This window comes from Macrobrachium nipponense, chromosome 2 (assembly GCF_015104395.2).
Source record: "Macrobrachium nipponense isolate FS-2020 chromosome 2, ASM1510439v2, whole genome shotgun sequence".
NCBI classification, from domain to species: Eukaryota; Metazoa; Arthropoda; class Malacostraca; order Decapoda; family Palaemonidae; genus Macrobrachium; species Macrobrachium nipponense.
The window spans coordinates 57,365,923-57,383,751 of record NC_087201.1 but is presented as its reverse complement, the minus strand read 5'-3'; the positions used below and the strand labels follow the sequence as shown (position 1 = coordinate 57,383,751).

Here is a 17,829-nt window from a genome sequence, read left to right as displayed (position 1 = left end):
TGGGCGAAGCTGGTGCTGCTGAGTCCGAAACTGTTTCCCAACCAGATCTTGACGAGATCGTTGCACTCGGCAAGTCCATGGGGCTGGTCGTCGACGAGGACGACATCAACGACCTTCTCGAGGAGCACCAAGAGGAGCTTACGATGGATAACCTGAAGGAGTTGGAGGCCATGCAACATAACGTCGTTCAAGAGTTCTCCAGCAGCGGCGATGAAGAGGAGGAGCCTATGACAACGGCAGAAATTAAGGAGGTCTTAGCCGCTTTTCATAAAGTGTAATCGTTCATAGAAAAAAAGACACCCCGAAAAGGCTCACACAGGTCGTATGCTTGCGCAGTTCGATGACGTTTGCCTGAGTCATTTCAGGAACATTGTCAAAAGCAGGCAGAAGCAATCTTCCTTGGATAGTTATTTTTTAAAGAGGCCTTCAGCATTAGCAGGAGTAAGCAAAAAGGAAGAACCAGGTGATAAAAAACAGAAAGTTGAAAGCAAAAAGGAAGAACCAAGTGATGAAAAACAGAACGTTGAAAGTGGTGATGAAGTTGAAATTCTGGAGAGAGAGAGAGAGAGAGAGAGAGAGAGAGAGAGAGAGAGAGAGAGATGAGAGAGAGATAGAGAGAGAGAGAGAGCAGAGAGAGACGAGAGAGAGAGAGAGAGAGGAGAGGAGAGAGAGAAAAAAGTTAAAAATATAAAAAAATGAAAAAAATTTACGTAATTTTTAGATTTTTGGAAGTTAAAAGTGTTACAGTTTTGTTAATGTTTTTCGTAAATTTTATTTTTATAGTTTTCCTTAAATTTTTTATGTGTTTTTGTAAAGTTAAGTGTACGTACGTACGTACGTTATCTGCCGTTTGTCCTCCTCCTCCTCCTCCTCCTCCTCCTCCTCTGCCGCCACTTTCGGAGATAGCCTCACTCGAAAGGTAAGCTTCGACATTTTACGTTATAGTTATAGTAATAATATTTCTTGTACACTAATTATACACTTTATTTACAAGTTTGGATTTTTATTCTTAATTTAGGTATTGAATGGTCCAAATTGTTGTAGTATTTCATTGTTTATAGGTCAATTTAGCTTTATTATGAAATTTAATGGGGTGTTTTTGGAGGGCTTGGAACGGATTAGCCATTTTACATGTAAAATGTGTTCCAAGATACGAAAAACTCATTATACGAAGGCCACCTCAGAACGGATTAATTTCGTATCTCGAGGTACTACTGTATCACAATTTTTGAAAGTAAATTGTATTTTTCCTAACTACGTATACAAACCTGAGGTCCTTTACATAAAGAATTACTTCCAGCGCTAGCTGGAACTCAGTCGTAAGATTCTAAACAAGGTAGTTAGGCAGTAATTGCTTGTAACAATAGTTAGGAGTTCCACCCAACTGGACGTAAACATTCCACTTTGCTTTAGACCCAGGAACAGACTGAGGGGTGGCATAAGGTGGGCCTATATGTAAAGGACCTTAGGTTTGTATAATTAGGAAAAATACAATTTATTTTAAAAAACTGTGATTTGTTCCTACATGTTATACAAACCATCAATCCTTTACATAAGGAAGACTCACTTATTGGTGGGAGGAATCTGAGTCTTGTGAACAGACTGGTGTTCGCCCAACCAAGGTACCCTCCCTGGTTGTAAGAGCAAGGGGGGGGGGGAGATCCTTGCCTCTGTCCAAATGATCGGAGTGAGATCACTGCAAGACCATTGGGCAGACCTCTGGACCAATTCATAAGAGGGAGGCATGTGTACCTATTATGAACAGCAAGCAAGAACTTATAGTTGTAAGTAAGAGGCCAAATATATAGCATTGGGTTTCTCTCTTACTGCTGTCCACTTCCCCTTGTTAGAGAAGGGACAGATACCTGCTTCTATCCCATATGAAAGAGATAAAATGGAGCTCAGTCGCCCTCTCCAGCATGTGACGACCGACACTATCTGCCTGCAGGAGGAGCGAAGAAAGGAAGAAGGAAGAGAAGCCAGTCACACTCTCATTTGCTCTCCATTCATACAGTTACCACCAGGACAAGATGCAACCTTGTCCCGTTAGAGGAGCTGGGTAAGCTACACGACTTGTTGAGTAGCCACCATGGGTCCCAAGAGCTACTTATGGGTCCCAAGAAAAAAAAAAAAAAAAAGTGTCCAAGGACCTGTGGGCAATATCCAGAAGGTAGGAGGTGAAGGTGATCTGCCTGGACCACACCCCTGCCTTCAGCACCTGTGCAACTGACAAGTTCTTGCAGAATGCAAGGGTAGGACCAATACCTCTAACTTCGTGGGCTCCCGGGCAAAAGGTACCGGTGTCAAAACTCCTTTCGGAGTCGTACGCTTTCCTGATCACATCATGAAGCCAGAGAGAAATAGTGTTCTTGGAGACTTCTTTCTTGGTTACCCCGGTGCTAACGAAGAGGTGTCAACACTCAGGCCTGAGATGGCAAGTTCTCTTCAGATAGCGCCATAGCACTCTAACAGGACAAAGTAGCATCTCTTCTGCATCATTACCAATGAAGTCCTCTGGGGAGGGGATCAAACTCCTTAAGACGAGAGTCACATCCCACTCACGGGGCCTGAGTTCTCCGGGTGGGCAAGACCTCTCGAAGCTCCTCATAAGGAGGGATATTTCCATAGAAGAGGAAATATCCACCCCTCACAGCTTAAGGACTAAAGCCAAAGCAGCTCTATATCCTTTAACTGCAGAGACAGAAAGGAGCTTCTCTCGGCGGAGAAAGACGAGGAAATTTGCTACCTGCTGAAAAGTGGCTCTGAGCGGAGGGTCTACGACACCAACCACAGAAGACGGACCACTTCCTGGTATACTACTGCAGAGAACTGTCTAAGGTATCCAGACATCTCTGTTGCTGCTCAGCGAGATGGTGGATAACCGCCAGCCGTGAAAATGCAGGGAATGTGCTGCCTGGTGGTATCGTTCCACATACGGTTGACACAGCAGGTTGTGACATGGGCGAATCTCCCGTGCCTCCGAGAGAGGAGCCAGCAGGTCTTGATACCAAACAGCCTGAGGCCATTTGGGTGCCACCAGAATCATCCGAAGGGTTCTGGTGACCAGCGCACTGCTGATCACCTTGCGAATCAGACAACGCGGGGGAAAGGCATACACTTTGAGGTTGTCCCACGGGTGTTGGAACGCATCCTCTGCAGCTGCCCATGGGTCCGCCACGTCGGAGAAGAAAAATGATATTGTTAAGATACAATAAAGTTTGTTCATACTTACCTGGCAGATATATATATTTAAAGTACCCACCCACCTCCCCTCAGGAGACAGTGGAGATAGAAATCTGATAGAAAATGGGAATAGTTCCTGATACCCGCCTCCCAGCGGCGGGAATGGGTACTAACCACCCTACTCCCACTACGTGTGTCGTAAGTTTTTAGAAATTCTGTCGAACTTCAGAGAATACAGCTATATATATATCTGCCAGGTAAGTATGAACAAACTTTATTGTATCTTAACATTATAATTTTGTTCATGAAACTTACCTGTCAGATATATATAGTTGAATCCCACCTTTGGCGGTGGGAGAGACAGAAAAGGATTTTAGGAAACATATACATGTAGATGATTGACATCTTGGTTCCTTACCTGTTAGCATAGCTGACTTCGTGATTACTGTCACCCAAGCCTGCATCTGCTTCACTAGAGTTACCAACAAGGTAGTGACCTGTGTAGTTGGTGCGCTCTAGATGATCTGTCAACGGGGACGTGACCACAATGTGACTAGACCATGACCATACTTCTGAGGGCAACGAGGCAAAACCACCACCTAAGTTAGCCTAACAAAATACTCCCACATACAAAGGCTAAAAGAAGGGAAGTCCGCATTCGGCAGCCGACCCTACAACCATAAACATTACTAAGATTAAAAAACTCACCTACCCTTTTCTATGGGAAAGGATGAGTGCCACCTCCTGCCCCCAAAATAGTGTCTGCGGCGACGTATGGCCCAAGAGTGTAACAGTTTTCGTACGTCGTTCTCACCTCCCGTAGGTAGTGCGAGGCGAACACCGAGTTACTCCTCCAAAAAAGGCACTCAAAATGTCTTTGAGGGCCATATTTTTCTGGAAGGCTATCGAGGTCGAAACAGCCCTCACTTCGTGAGCGTTTACCCTCAACAGTCCAAAGTCACTATCCTTGCAAGATGAGTGTGCCTCCTTTATGGTGTTCCTTAAAAAAAATGCCAGCGCATTCTTGGACATGGGCATGTCTGGTCTCTTGACCGAACACCATAAGTTCTCCGCAGAACCTCTACAATTCCTTGTTCTCCGAAGGTATTCTCTTAGAGCCCTGACAGGACACAGGACTCTTTCTGGCTCTTGACCAATGATCTCTGCCATACCCTTGATCTCGAACGCCTTAGGCCAAGGGTTGGAGGGGTTTTCATTTTTAGCCAGAAACGTCATTCCCAAAGAGCAGACCGCATTATACCCTTTGAAGCCGACGTGCTTACTTATAGCTTGTATCTCGCTAACTCTCTTCGCCGTCGCCAGAGCAGTTAGGAATACAGTCTTCTTTGTCAAGTCTCGCAAAGACGCAGTGTGAAGAGGTTCAAAGCGACTTGACATTAAAAACTTCAGGCCACGTCTAAGTCCCAAGAAGGCAACTTAGGTAGAGGCACCTTGGTGGTCTCAAAAGATCTCAATAGATCATGGAGATCTTTGTTATTAGCTAGGTCTAAACCTCTATGGCGAAATACTACAGATAAAACACTTCTGTAGCCCTTAATGGTCGACACTGCAAGCTTCAAATCTCGTCTGAGGTAAAGTAGAAAGTCGGCGATCTGGCTCACAGAGGTCATGGTAGAGGAAACTCCTTTCTTCTTACACCAGCTCCTAAAAGCTGCCCACTTCGATTGGTACACCGCGATTGATGAAGGTCTCCTCGCGGTGGCGATAGCTTTAGTCACAGGTTTCGAAAAACCTCTCACTTTGGCCAGCTTCTGGATAGTCTGAACGCAGTCAGACTCAGAGGGGAGAGGTTTTTGTGGTACCTCTCGAAGTGGGGCTGTTTGAGTAGATCTCTCCTTGACGGAAGAGATCTCGGAAAATCTACCAGGAAGGACATCACCTCTGTGAACCAGTCCGCTGCGGGCCAAAAGGGGGTGATTAACGTCAACCTCATCCCTTCCGAAGCTGCAAACTTTCTTATCACTTCCCCCAGAATCTTGAAGGGGGGAAATGCGTAGAGGTCTAGGCCCGTCCAATCCCATAGAAGGGCGTCTACTGCTACTGCTCCCGGATCGAGAACCGGGGAGCAGTAAAGAGGAAGTCTCGCCGTTCTTGATGTCGCGAAAATGTCCACCAAAGGACATCCCCAAAGACCCCACAGCTCCTGGCATACGTCCTGATGGAGGGTCCACTCTGTCGGCAGCAATTGTCCTTGTCGACTGAGGAGATCCGCACGGACGTTCTCGACTCCGGCAATGAACCTTGTTAGGATCGTGACTTCTCTCGCCTTCGCCCAAAGAAGAATCTCTTTCGCTAGAGCGAACAGGGAGCGAGAGTGCGTTCCTCCTTGCTTCTTCAAGTATGCCAGGGCTGTGGTGTTGTCCGAGTTGACTTGGACTACGCGACGGGAGACTTTGTCTTGAAAGAACCGGAGTGCTAACTTAATCGCTGTCAGCTCTTTGAAGTTGATATGCCAGGCTACCTGTTCCCCTCTCCAGGTGCCTGACACTTCCTCCCCTCCTAGTGTTGCTCCCCACCCCGTGGATGACGCGTCGGAGAACAACACTAGGTCGGGGTTCCGAAGCTTGAGGGACATGCCCTCTGACAGCTTCAACGGATCGAGCCACCATCTTACATGGCTCTTAACCTCTTCTGAGATGGTTAAAATCATGTCGAGGTTGTCCTTGTCTGTCCAGCTGTCCGACAGGAAGAACCGAAGAGGTCGGAGGTGTAGCCTCCCCAGGGAAACAAACTTCTCCAGCGAGGAAATGGTCCCCAGCAGACTCATCCATTCCCTCACCGAGCATGAATCCTTCCCTAGAAAGGCTGACACTTTTTTATGCCTTGTTGCTGACATTCCTGGGACGGAAAAGCCCGAAAAGCCACTGAATCCATCTGAATCCCCAGATACACGATGGACTGTGTTGGGGTCAGATGTGACTTTTCGAAGTTTACCAGAAGTCCCAGGGACGCAGCTAAAGACAGAGTCGTTTGCAGGTCCTTCAGGCACCGGGTCTGCGAAGAGGCTCGTATGAGCCAGTCGTCCAGATACAGCGAGATCCTGATGTTGGAAAGATGGAGCCACCTCGCCACATTCTTCATTAAGATGGTGAACACAAATGGGGCCGTACTCAGTCCGAAACAAAGAGCCCTGAACTGAAATACCTTTCCTTTCAAGACGAAGCGAAGGTACTTCATTGATTGGGGATGTATCGGGACGTGAAAGTAGGCGTCCTGAAGGTTGAGTGATACCATCCAATCTCCAGGTCTTAAGGCCCCCAGAACTGACTGAGGTGTCTCCATCTTGAACCTCTGCTTCTCTATAAAGAGGTTCAGACGACTTACGTCCAAGACCGGCCGCCACCCTCCCGACTGTTTTGGAACTAGAAACAATCTGTTGTAAAATCCTGGCGATGCCAGGTCTAAGACCTGTTCCACTGCTCTCTTCTCGAGCATCTGCTCGAGCAGATCGAAAAGTATCTTCCGCTTCTCTCGAGGATACGACGGGGACAAGTCCCTGGGAGTGGAAGTCAGCGGGGGCGGCTTTACGAAAGGGATTTTGTACCCCTTCTCTATGATGTTGAGAGACCAGGTGTCCGCCTCTCTCTCTCTCCAGGCTTCTACGAACAACTGCAGCCTGGCTCCTACCGGCAACTGAAGGACGGATCTCTCATTTCTTGCCCCTAGACTTAGCCGGGGCTCTACCTCTAGGATGACTTCTTCCTCGGGGTGAAGATCTAGCTGAAGTTCCTCCACGAAAGGGCTTCTGCTTCCTAAGAGACTGGCTTCCTGAAGACGTGGAAGGGCCAGTAGGACGTCGCGACGACTGAGCCAAAAGATCTTGAGTGGCTTTTTCTTGAAGGCTTACCGCCAGATCCTTCACCATAGCCTGGGGGAAGAGATGGCTCGAAAAAGGCGCATACAAAAGCTCTGCCCTCTGTGAGGGAGAGACAGATTTAACTGCAAAATTGCAAAAAAGCGATCTCTTCTTCAAAACGCCTGCGGAAAAATGAGAGGCTAACTCCGAGCCATCCCTGACGGCCTTGTCCATGCATGACAATACACTGGACAGCTCCCCGAGGCTAATCGAATCTGGCTTACGAGACTGGTTGTCTAGCACTCCCAGACACCAGTCTAAGAAGTTGAAGACTTCCAAGGACTGGAAAAGGCCCTTCAAAAGATGGTCCAGTTCTGAAGTCGTCCACGAAACTTTAGCTGAAGCTAGGAGAGATCTCCTAGAGGCATCCACAACGCTGGCGAAATCTCCTTGCGCTGAAGTAGGAACCTTCAGTCCCAACTCTTCACCAGTTTCGTACCACATCCCTGCCTTACCGCTAAGTCTAGACGGAGGCAGGGCGAAAGTGGTCCTTCCTTGTGCTTTCCTAGATTCCATCCAGGTGTTGACCTTATGGAAAGCTCTCTTGGTCAATAGCGAAGTCTTCATTTTAACAAAACCAGACGTCTTGCTTGCTTTCGATGATGAAAACTGCGAGGGAGGTGAAGGAGGAGCAGAAGGAAGGAAGGTATCCCCGAACGAATCACGGAGAAGCCGAGCCAAGGCTTGGTAGTCCGATGAAGCAGACGTCGAAGGCTGTTCTCCGTCAACATCCTCAGAAGAACAGCTTAACTCCCCTTCTTCCTTACCAGAGTGAAACCCCGAAGGAAGAGGCAAAAGTCCTTTTGCCCCCAGTCTCATATCTGAACGATGTCGAGAAGAAGTGGGGAGCGCACCCGAAACAGAATCCTTCACAGTCGCAGGATCAGATACCAAAGCTTGTGGAGAACGTGATATTGCACGAAGCCGTGAAGCGTCCGAGTGAGAGCGAACTTCCACGTTCGCGCCCAAAGCGATCTTACGAGCTTCCCTACAAGCGTCCAGCGGAGCGTCCATCCTAGCGTCCATCCGAGCGTCCAGCAAAGCGTCCAAACGAGCGTCGAGCGAAGCGTCCCTCTGAACGTCCAGCGAAGCGTCCATACGAACGTCCCGCGAAGAGTCAGGTCCTGCTTCCTGACAAGCGTCACGTTGGGCGTCGAAACGAGCAGGTCGAAGAGGAGCAGAAAAGGAAGACTCCCTTTCCTTACTACGAGGATCAGCACGTACTGAAGTCCGTACAACAGGTACAACTTCGTCATCAGCAAAAGCGTCGAGATCGGAATGCCGATCGTCCTCTCGCCGAGATGAGAGGGGAGCGCGATGAGACCTCTCTCTCCAAGGGAGCAAGTCGGATGACGTCTACCGCCACCTCTAGATGAGCACTGGGGAGAAGAACGAAGTCTAGAGGGCGAAAAACCAGGAGACGGGGAAGAATGAGAAGGCGGGGGAGACTGTCTGGTCCTTTTAATCGGCAGTCTGTCGTCCTTCCTGCAACGAGGAATCGTCTCCTTCTGCTTAAGCAACGCATCTAGTTGACGTTGCATAGCGAGGATGATCTCAGTCTGCGAAGTCTCCCTACGAGGAGAAGAGCTGTGCCTGTGAGAAGGCGAGGGGCGAGGGGACGCCTTCTTCCTTCTCACAGGAAAAGCCCTGGCTCTAGAGCGACTGGGGCGCTCGAAGGCGTCATCGTCGGATGACGTCCTAGTCTTCTTCTGAGGCGGAAAAGCTACGCTTTCCGGAGAAGACCGCCAATCAGACAGAGCATGATGTGAAGCGTCTTGATCTTGGAAGGTCCTCTTCAGAGGCCGCGAATCCGGATGAGATTCCCACCCCTTGCGCGGGGAGGACGCATCGGAAGACGAAAAACAATCCTTAAGGAGGCGTGCTCGAGCACGCTCCTTAGCAGCCTGGGAAGCGTCTACAGGAACTGCTGAAGGGACGTCAGATCGGTGGGGGATCCCCGTAACCCTCCTTCGGCATGCCCTCTCCCTGAGTCCTGGAAGTCCGGCAGAGGTCCCAGCCTAGAGCCGCTATAGGGCCGATCTGACACCCCCTCCACTTCACTAGGGGCACTATCACTGCACTTAACACTTTGCCTATTTTCTAGGGCAAGCACTTTGGATTCTAGCGTCTTCAACGAATCCAGAATAAGCGAAAGGGCATTACCCTCCGCAGACACCACTTGAGGGCCCGAAGGCAACACTACGGGGTTAGGAGTTACAAACTCTACAGGAGGGTTAGAAGGGGATACAGTAATACCCTGTCTGCTACCAAACTTACTCCTGGAGGAAGACCTCCTGATCCTGTCACGCTCTAATTTCTTAACGTAAGATTCATACGTCTTCCATTGCAAATCAGTTAAACTTTCGCATTCAGTGCAGCGAAAATCATACGTACACACTTGTCCCCTACATCTCTTACATACTGTGTGAGGATCAACCAAAGCCTTTGGTAGCCTCACCTTACATTCATCCTTCATACACACCCTGGCGCTAGCCGAACTAGACCCAGACATCTTATTTAAGGAAAAACCAAGCCAAAATCCAAACAATCCACAGTCAACGTATGCCTAGCTATCGATCCAATATCAAAAAACCAAAAAGTCAAGAGGGTACTCAAGCAATAACAGTTTTCCAAAATCCTGAGGCGGAGGTGCTGTAAACAGATGTTTACAACACCGGCGACAGAAGAAATCTGATAGAAAATGGGAATGGTTCCTGATACCCACCTCCCAGCAGCGGGAATGGGTACTAACCACCCTACTCCCACTACGTGTGTCGTAAGTTTTTAGAAATTCTGTCGGACTTCAGAGAATACAGCTAAGTTTCATGAACAAACCGGGAGTTTTCTTTTGTGCCCGGTGGCGAGCAGATCCACCACAGGTTGAATAGCCTTTCTGCCATGTCTTGTCCCAGTCACCTCATTCTGGCAGCTGAGCTTGTCTGCCACTACATTCCTCTTGCCTGGAATGTACCTGGCTGACAGGGCTACCGAGTGAGCCGCTGCCCACTCATGCATCTGCCCCGTCAACTGATGCAACAGGAGGGACACTCGGCCCCCATTTGTTGACGTACGCCACTACCGTGGTGCTGTCGCTCATTAACACCCCAGTGTCCCATCAACCGTTCCCAGAATTCTTGGAGCGCGAGAAACGCTGCCTTGAGTTCCAGGATGTTGATGTGAAGGTGTTTGTCGTGTCAATTCCACACACCTGAAACCAGCAACTCCTCCAGGTGTGCGCCCCAACCCTCTGTCAATGCAGAACAGAAGCACCTCCGGAGGGGGAGTGTACAACTGCACTCCTATTTAGAGGTTCCTGCCATCCAGCCACCAGGCTAAATCCTCCCTTACTTCTTCCATGAGAGGAACCAGGAAGGATTGTGGATCCTGTGCCTGTGACCAACAATCCTTCAGTCTCCATTGCAGAGACTGCAGGTGAAGATGCCCGTGAGGGACTAGCTTCTCTACCGACAACAGGTGACCGATCAAGACCTGCCAAAGCTGAGCTGGCTGTTCCTGTCATGACAGAAACAGACGAGCTGCCTATCTGAACCTGCTGATCCCCAAGTTTGCGGGGAAGACACGTGCTGCTACCATGTCGATCAGCATGCCCGGGTACTTTATCCTCTGCTTGGGCTCGAGATCCGACTTCTCAAAATTTATCACAATCCCTAGATCGCAACAAAAGTCAAGATGGCAATCTCTGTCCTGCAGCAACTGCAAGCAAGAGCTCACCAGGACTAGCTAATCGCCAAAATACCTAAAAAGACGTATCCCAACTGAATGGGCCCAAGCCAACACCAGAGTGAACACTCACGTAAACACCTGAGGGGCGGTTGAGGGTCCAAAGCAAAGTGCCCTGAATTGGCACACCGTCCCATCGAGGATAAAGCGAAGGTACTTTCTGGAGGACTGATGGATGGGTATTTGAAAATACGCATCCTTCAGATCCATCGAAAGCATGAAATCATTCCCCTGATAGAATCGAGCACGGAGCATGGCGTTTCCATCGTGAACCAAGTCTGGCGAATGAATTGGTTCAGAGGAGAGAGATCTATCACGGGTCTCCAGGCCCCCTTAGACTTCTCCACCAGGAAAAGTCAGATGTAGAACCCCGGTGATAGTTCTCGCACGATTTCTACAGCTCCCTTGCTCAGCATCGTCTGCACTTCTTCCCTGAGTGCTGCATCCCTGGCAGAACCGGGAACGTATGTCTGATGATGGACCGGGTGGGAAGTGAGGGGTGGCCTCGACTCAAAGGAAAGAAGATATCCCTCCCGAAGGACATCTACTAACCAAATCTCGGCTCCGTAGCGCTGCTATGCTGCCCAATGGCTCGCCAGGCACCCCCCTACTTTCAGCACCAGGCAAGGGGGAACGCTGTCCCTAGCATTTCCCCTTCTTCCCCTTTCAATCAACCCCCTTCCACACAAGAGGAGGGGGGCTGAGAGGGGGGCTGACGCTCACCTCCCGAAGCTAAAGAGGAAGGCTGGGTCTTTCTATGCGCTCCCTTCGACGGTACTGAAGTCTTAGTGGCGGAGGAAGAGCTAGCTAAGCTCCGAGGCTTAGCCGCAGTTGAACAAGACGGCCCAGAAGTCTTCGTAACTGCCTGGTGTACCAAACAGTCGCTGTATTAAGCTCTCCGTTTCTCCACTGCAGCATCTACCATCTCTCTAGGGAAGAGAAAGTTAGGAACCCAATAAAGATCCATTCCTGAGACCCACTGCCAATTCGTGACAAGCCACCTTGGTTACCTGATTCAGGACAGCGTCCCTCCTCCTCAGCACCAGGTTGGGCCACAGGTTACCAGTCTGGTTGGCCAGGTAGGAGATAGCCCTACCTCCTGATTGACAAAGTCTCCCAAAGGCCAAGTCTTCCCCAGGAGCAATAGGTCCCGAAGAGGCTGCGACCCTGGATACTGTGAGGAACCACAGATCCAGCCAGGAGACGGCCTGGAAGGTTGCCATAGTAGTAAACTCCAGGGCCATTGCCTCTTGCTGCATGAACCAGAGGTTCTCTGACAGCAGGTGTTGAAGAGGCAAGCCCAGAGTTAGACGAGCCAACTCTGGGACAACCTGTCTGGTCGGCAAGGGGTCAAACGAAGGCATGTAAAAGTACCGCTAACGAGGCAGAGGAGGGGGAAGCAACTTGTCTTACCTGCCGGACCTAAGTGAAGCTTCTTGTCCTGAGATAAGAGCGTTCAGCTGGTCCAGCCCACCATCAACCAAGGAAGACAAAGGAAGCCCCACGGACGCTCTGGGTTCCTTTTTTGGACCCCAGAACGACTCTAACCTAGATGGACAGTCAGAGGGGGCAACCGTCAATCCTTCCCCGAGGTCATTGTGCTGACGGATCAGCGCGATGACCTCCGCAAAAGACCTCTGTATCTTGGGGGTGACTGCGTCCTGAGACGACGGACCATCAGGTCCATCCAGACCTAGCCCCTCCCGAGACACACTTCCTTCGGAAGGAAGAACCTCGTCAGCCCCACCATGATCTCCTCTAACCACTTGAGCCTATGACCTCTTGGGTCCTAAGACCGAACCAGGCTCATACGCTTTCATGGCCGGACCGAGAGAAGCGCACTCCTCACGGTACCCCCTAGTCGCCTCGCTCCTCCCGCTGTATCCCGAGGAGGTCGAAAGGACAGGTGAGGCAGATGTAACGCTCCCGCTCTGTCTACCAGCAGAACCGGTGGACAGAGAAGGCTGCAGGTGATCACCAACACACAGTGATGACTGGTCTGCAGGTCTAGACCAGTGGTCTCCCTGTGGAGAAGCGCTGGTCCGAGGACGGTAGCGTTTATTTCTCGCGTCAGAGGAACCGCTACCAGCTGCCTGGACCGTCTGATCACGCTGGTGTGATCGTCGGTTGGGTGACGTGTATCATCCACCACACCTTGAGACCGATCACCGTCTTCTCAACACGTCACGGCGGTCCCAAAAGCACCTGAAGCCGCTACCAGGGACTGGGGGGGACCTCCTCCCAGTCTCGCCTCGTGCACGGTCCGTGCTCAGCGGCCTGGACTCTGGCTGCATGGTCACCAGCAGGTGACTGTACACTTGGAGATGCTCGCTGGCAAGCACCCAAGACGGTTCCTGCTGAAGAGGTGGAACCTCCAGAACTGGGAGCAAAGGTACTGGCAGCAGCAGGTACCTCTATGGGCCCCCTCCTCTTCCCTGAGGAAGGAGAGGCGGTTCCAGTTCCTTTGGAAACGGGAGGACCAGCAGAAGGCCCACCTCTCTCACCAGGACGATGACGCAGGCCCTTAGAAAACTCTGAGCAAGACTTCTGGAAGAGGGGGGGGGGGGGGGGGGGGTGGGAGCACCTTGAAGCTTCTTCGGCAGGGGAGCCTCGGAAGGAGAAGTGGAAGAGACGGCAGAAGAAGACGAAGAAGACGCCTTCCTCTTCTTCTTGGACTTCCTCTTCGCCAACTTCCTCAGGACAGCAGAAAGATCTCCCACCCAGGACGGGGCTGCAGCGGCTCCCGAAGCAGCAGGCTCCAGAGCGACCTGGGAAGGAGGACCTGACGGAGCAGCAGCACTTCCACAAGCAGGGACAGGGACAGCATGTACGGCGACGACGACAGGTGGGAGGTCTTGGGGCGAGCTCTTGGGGCACTCAAAGTCTGAGGGAGGAGCGAGAACAGCATAACCTGGAGGAGGAGGTGGGAAATAATCCACCTTCGATGTATGCAGCACTGGTGCTTGCACCACAGCAGTGGGTGTTAACAAGGTAACGTACTGGGTATATACCAGGTGTGGTGGTGCCACATACCCAGGTGTCGAGAGCATTGTTGTCGTCCTCGACTCAACCACTGGGACTGCTGCGAAGTGGTGAAGCAGTCACCTTATCATAGAAGTGCCAGGTAGATTCAGTGTTCGCCGTACCTGCTGCAGATCCCCATCCACGGAGGCAGACAAACCTGAAGAAGCAATAGTCGGGTTAATGGGGGGAGTTCCTGTTCGCCCAGAGGTGGAAGGATCCCCCACTGAGCGGACAGAAGTTCCTGAGTACAACTCCAGGTCGGGATGCCTCCCTCCTTCCTCTGCACTCGACAGATCGAGTGAAGAGGCAGAGAGAGACATGTTCCCCGAAGGGCAAAGAGTGAGACGGGGGAGTTTACGTGGAGGAAGGAAAGAAGACGATGTATCGGTCACCAAAGGAGCCGAGGGAGAGCTTTCTGACGATGACTGGCAGACTTACGCGGCTTCTTCCTTCCTCGTATCTCTCCCACTGCTCCTCTGACCAAGAGATACAAGTGTCACACGTCACTGATCTATTGCATTCCCGCCCTCAGCATCTTGCACAGAGGGCTTGAGGGTCCACTCCAGGGCATAATCGCCACGTAGATGGGGGTCAAGTAGGCTTATCTGATTCGTGGGTCTGCATCATATTCGTACAAACACACAAATAACTAAATAATTACAATTATACTCAAGAGAAAAAAAATAAAGAAATTAGCGATCTCACGACAGAAGCGGGTAGAGAGAGAACGTCTGCACATGACGGCGGTCGAAAGCAAAGTGGAATGTTCACATCCAGTCGGGCAGGACTCCCAACTATCAGACAAGCAGTTACTGCGTAACAACCTTGTTATAGAATCTTACGACCAAGTTCTAGCTGGCGCTGAAAGTAATTTCTTATGTAAAGGACCGATGGTTTGTATAATGTGTAGGAACAAAATGGGGGTATAGAGGTCCCCCGTATTTGCGGGGGATGCGTACCAGACACCCCCCGTAAATAGTTAGAACCCGCGAATGTTTGGAACCCCTATAAAAACGCTTAAAACAGCCTATTTTGTTAGTTTAAACTCAAGAAAAACCCACTAAAAGTTTTCATACTTGGTTTTTTTAATAATTTTATCACAAAAAGTGCATTTAATGATGAAATTTATCAAAAAAACCAGGAATTTGTTGATATTTCTCATAGAAAAATACCGCGAATGTGCAAATTTTCCGCGAATAATGCAGGGAAACATTCCCAAGAGAAATCTGCGAATGTGTGATTCGGCGAATCCGGAGAACGCGAATACGGGGGGTCCACTATAAACATTTCAGAGAGAAATCTGCAAATTCATGAGTCAGCAAATCTGGAGTCCGCGAATACAGGGGGTTGACCGTACATGCATTATTATTGGATATAGCGAAGTAAAGGATAACTTTAAGAGAGCCAAGGAAAAGATGCATATTCGTATGTTTGTATTTTATAGGTCTCTGCACTTAGCTTAAGCCACCAATAACCAGACAACAGTGCTATAAATCTTATGGAGGGTAAAACACACTTAAAAATAGTATATTGAACAAGTTCCGCAAAACCAAAATGCCGGTAATCGATATCAACAGTAACCGGGGGCTACCAATAAAAAAAAAAAATTATCCAAAAAATTTAATTAGTGAATATCACTATGAAAAAATTTGCAAATTAGTAAAATTTCCCCCCTGGACAAGTGAATAATGTGTTTCATTATGTTAAATGCATAAAAAAGGGAACATTGTATTATCAACACTTTATTTTCTAATACCACAGTAAATTTAGTCACGGCCCTTAGCTCTGCTCGAACGACATCAAGAGTCTCCTCAACATAGAAGATGACAGATTTCTCTTATCATAGGTATAAAAATAGCAAAATTATAAACCTTCCTTCAGCCAGGGGGCCAGGACAAGGGAGGCTTTTGTATCTTCTAGGTAGAGCAAAGGCCAAAGATTTATGTAAATCTTTGTTTATTTTGTAAACTTTGGCGATACGTAAAGGCTTTTGATGATGATGCTTACTCATTTTCATCAAATAGTGATTTTGAGATAGATAATTATACAGTGACAATAATAATACATCCTGGTTTTTAGGTTAGTGTGCATACAATGGTTAAATTACACACACACACCCAATCAACCAATTAATAATTGTATATATATTTTTTTTTTTTTACTTTTTTATGTGTTTCTTGAATAGCTAAGGAGTAATACTGTCATGAAAAATTTTGAAATTGTCGCAGAAAATATTGTACAAAGTATTCCAAAAATAAAAAGTGGTTTTTGAAAACTTTTTTCTTTTCAAAAAATCTTTTTAAATATAAATTTTTTTAAATATCTGAAAGTTTATTGATTATGAATGAGACAAAGGCGATTAAAACCATGTATAACATTAAGTTATGTTAAAAAATGAGCAAGAAAATATTGTTTTTATGACTAAAGTTGCAAGAGCATAATACAGGCAGTCCCCGGTTATCAGCAGTGGTTCCGTTCCCGTGGGTGTGCCGATAAGCGAAAACCGCCATTAACCAAAACTCAGTGATTTATGGTGCTTATGGCGCTGATAACCAGTTATCTGCACCATAAGCACCCTTATGGTGCCCGTTTGGTGAGCCATATGTGTTAGGGTACCTTATGGCGCTGATAACCAGAACTAGTCACGTTTTGGCACCATAAATTACCGCTTTTGTGCCATAAAACCAGATCACCGATAGCAGAGTCTGCCAATAACCGGGGACTGCCTGTATTGCCATAATACCTAAGTGGCATCCCTTAGCATCTGGTGTTTTACCAGCCCGAGAAGAGTTTACTTGAGACTCAGAGGTCTGGAAAAACTAACCCCTATTCATAATAGCATCTGGTGGGTCAAGACACAGTAAATCACTAACAGGGACAGGAATGTTTAATCTAGTCATACTGACAGCTCCTTTGGTTGCTTTATCAACATTATTTCCTTTACTGCAAAACTGCATGTGGAGTGACCCAGCATATTTTAGAATTTGTACGACTTTCATACAATTTGTGTAAAGAAAACTGAATTTAATAAAGAAAGGGTTATTCAAGAAAACTACTTTGAAAGTATTTAAACCATTAAAAATTACAAACTTGTGTACTAGCACATTTTCAATAATCTTGAATTAATGATGAAAAAAATAAAACATGACGTACCTGTAGTTTGCTGTAAAGCTGCCTTGATCACTTCTCGTCCAGCAATTGGAGCATTAAAATGGCACACATTTCTCAAAAAATTGAGTGATTTTCCAGATGCTAAAATTTTTTCTGCTTGCAATTTTGAGATAAAACTTGGCAGCATAAGCCATCTGAAATATAAAATTAGATATACTGTTTGAGAATGCAAAATTTAAAACCTAAAATTAAACTTCTGACTCATTTGCATCTTTTCAAATTTAGCAAGCACAATTTCAAAATTATTTTAACAGCAACAAGGTGACCAACAGCAAGCAATTTCCACAAAAGATTATTTCACTTACTTGTTATATATTATTTATGTAAAGTAACATACACTACATAAAACACTCAACACAAAATATCCAATATCAAAAGGGTGCTGAGTTAACAGTAAACTGGCATGAGTAGGGTTTGACAATATCTGAACAGAGGCCTTAAAGTACAAAGTACTACCTACCATTTAATACTCTACAATACTCTATTCCCTATTTTGCTCATAAATAGTGTTGGGATACTTGATTAAAATATACCATCTATGACAAAGATGCACTTTAAGCAAGAAATCTGTTTACCAGAGTGAATTTATATTACAGTGCTAAATTGTAACTGTTTTAAGTAAATTATGGATTTTAATGACTTATGTTTGCATATGGTAGATTAAGTAAATTGCACTGCTAAGCTAAGGTTTGCAGTATGTTACTATGAATGCTACGATGGTCGGCTAGTATGGTTTAAGGGCCAGACAAAGCTCCAATTATGCTCTACAGAAATATACCCCACTCCATCTAGGACATACGTAAGGCTCAATCACAAATGCTGTACAAAAAGCA

At 47.7% G+C, this 17,829-nt stretch overlaps 1 protein-coding gene across 1 annotated transcript in view; it reads right to left on the bottom strand.

Annotated features, from left to right (window-relative positions):
* LOC135220603 (gamma-tubulin complex component 3 homolog) overlaps positions 1-17,829 on the bottom strand; it is a 269,457-nt gene that overhangs the window by 70,365 nt on the left and 181,263 nt on the right. The window contains exon 10 of the mRNA XM_064257896.1: positions 16,979-17,130. Within this exon, the coding sequence (XP_064113966.1) occupies positions 16,979-17,130 (152 nt within the window). The remainder of the gene's footprint in view (positions 1-16,978; positions 17,131-17,829) is intronic.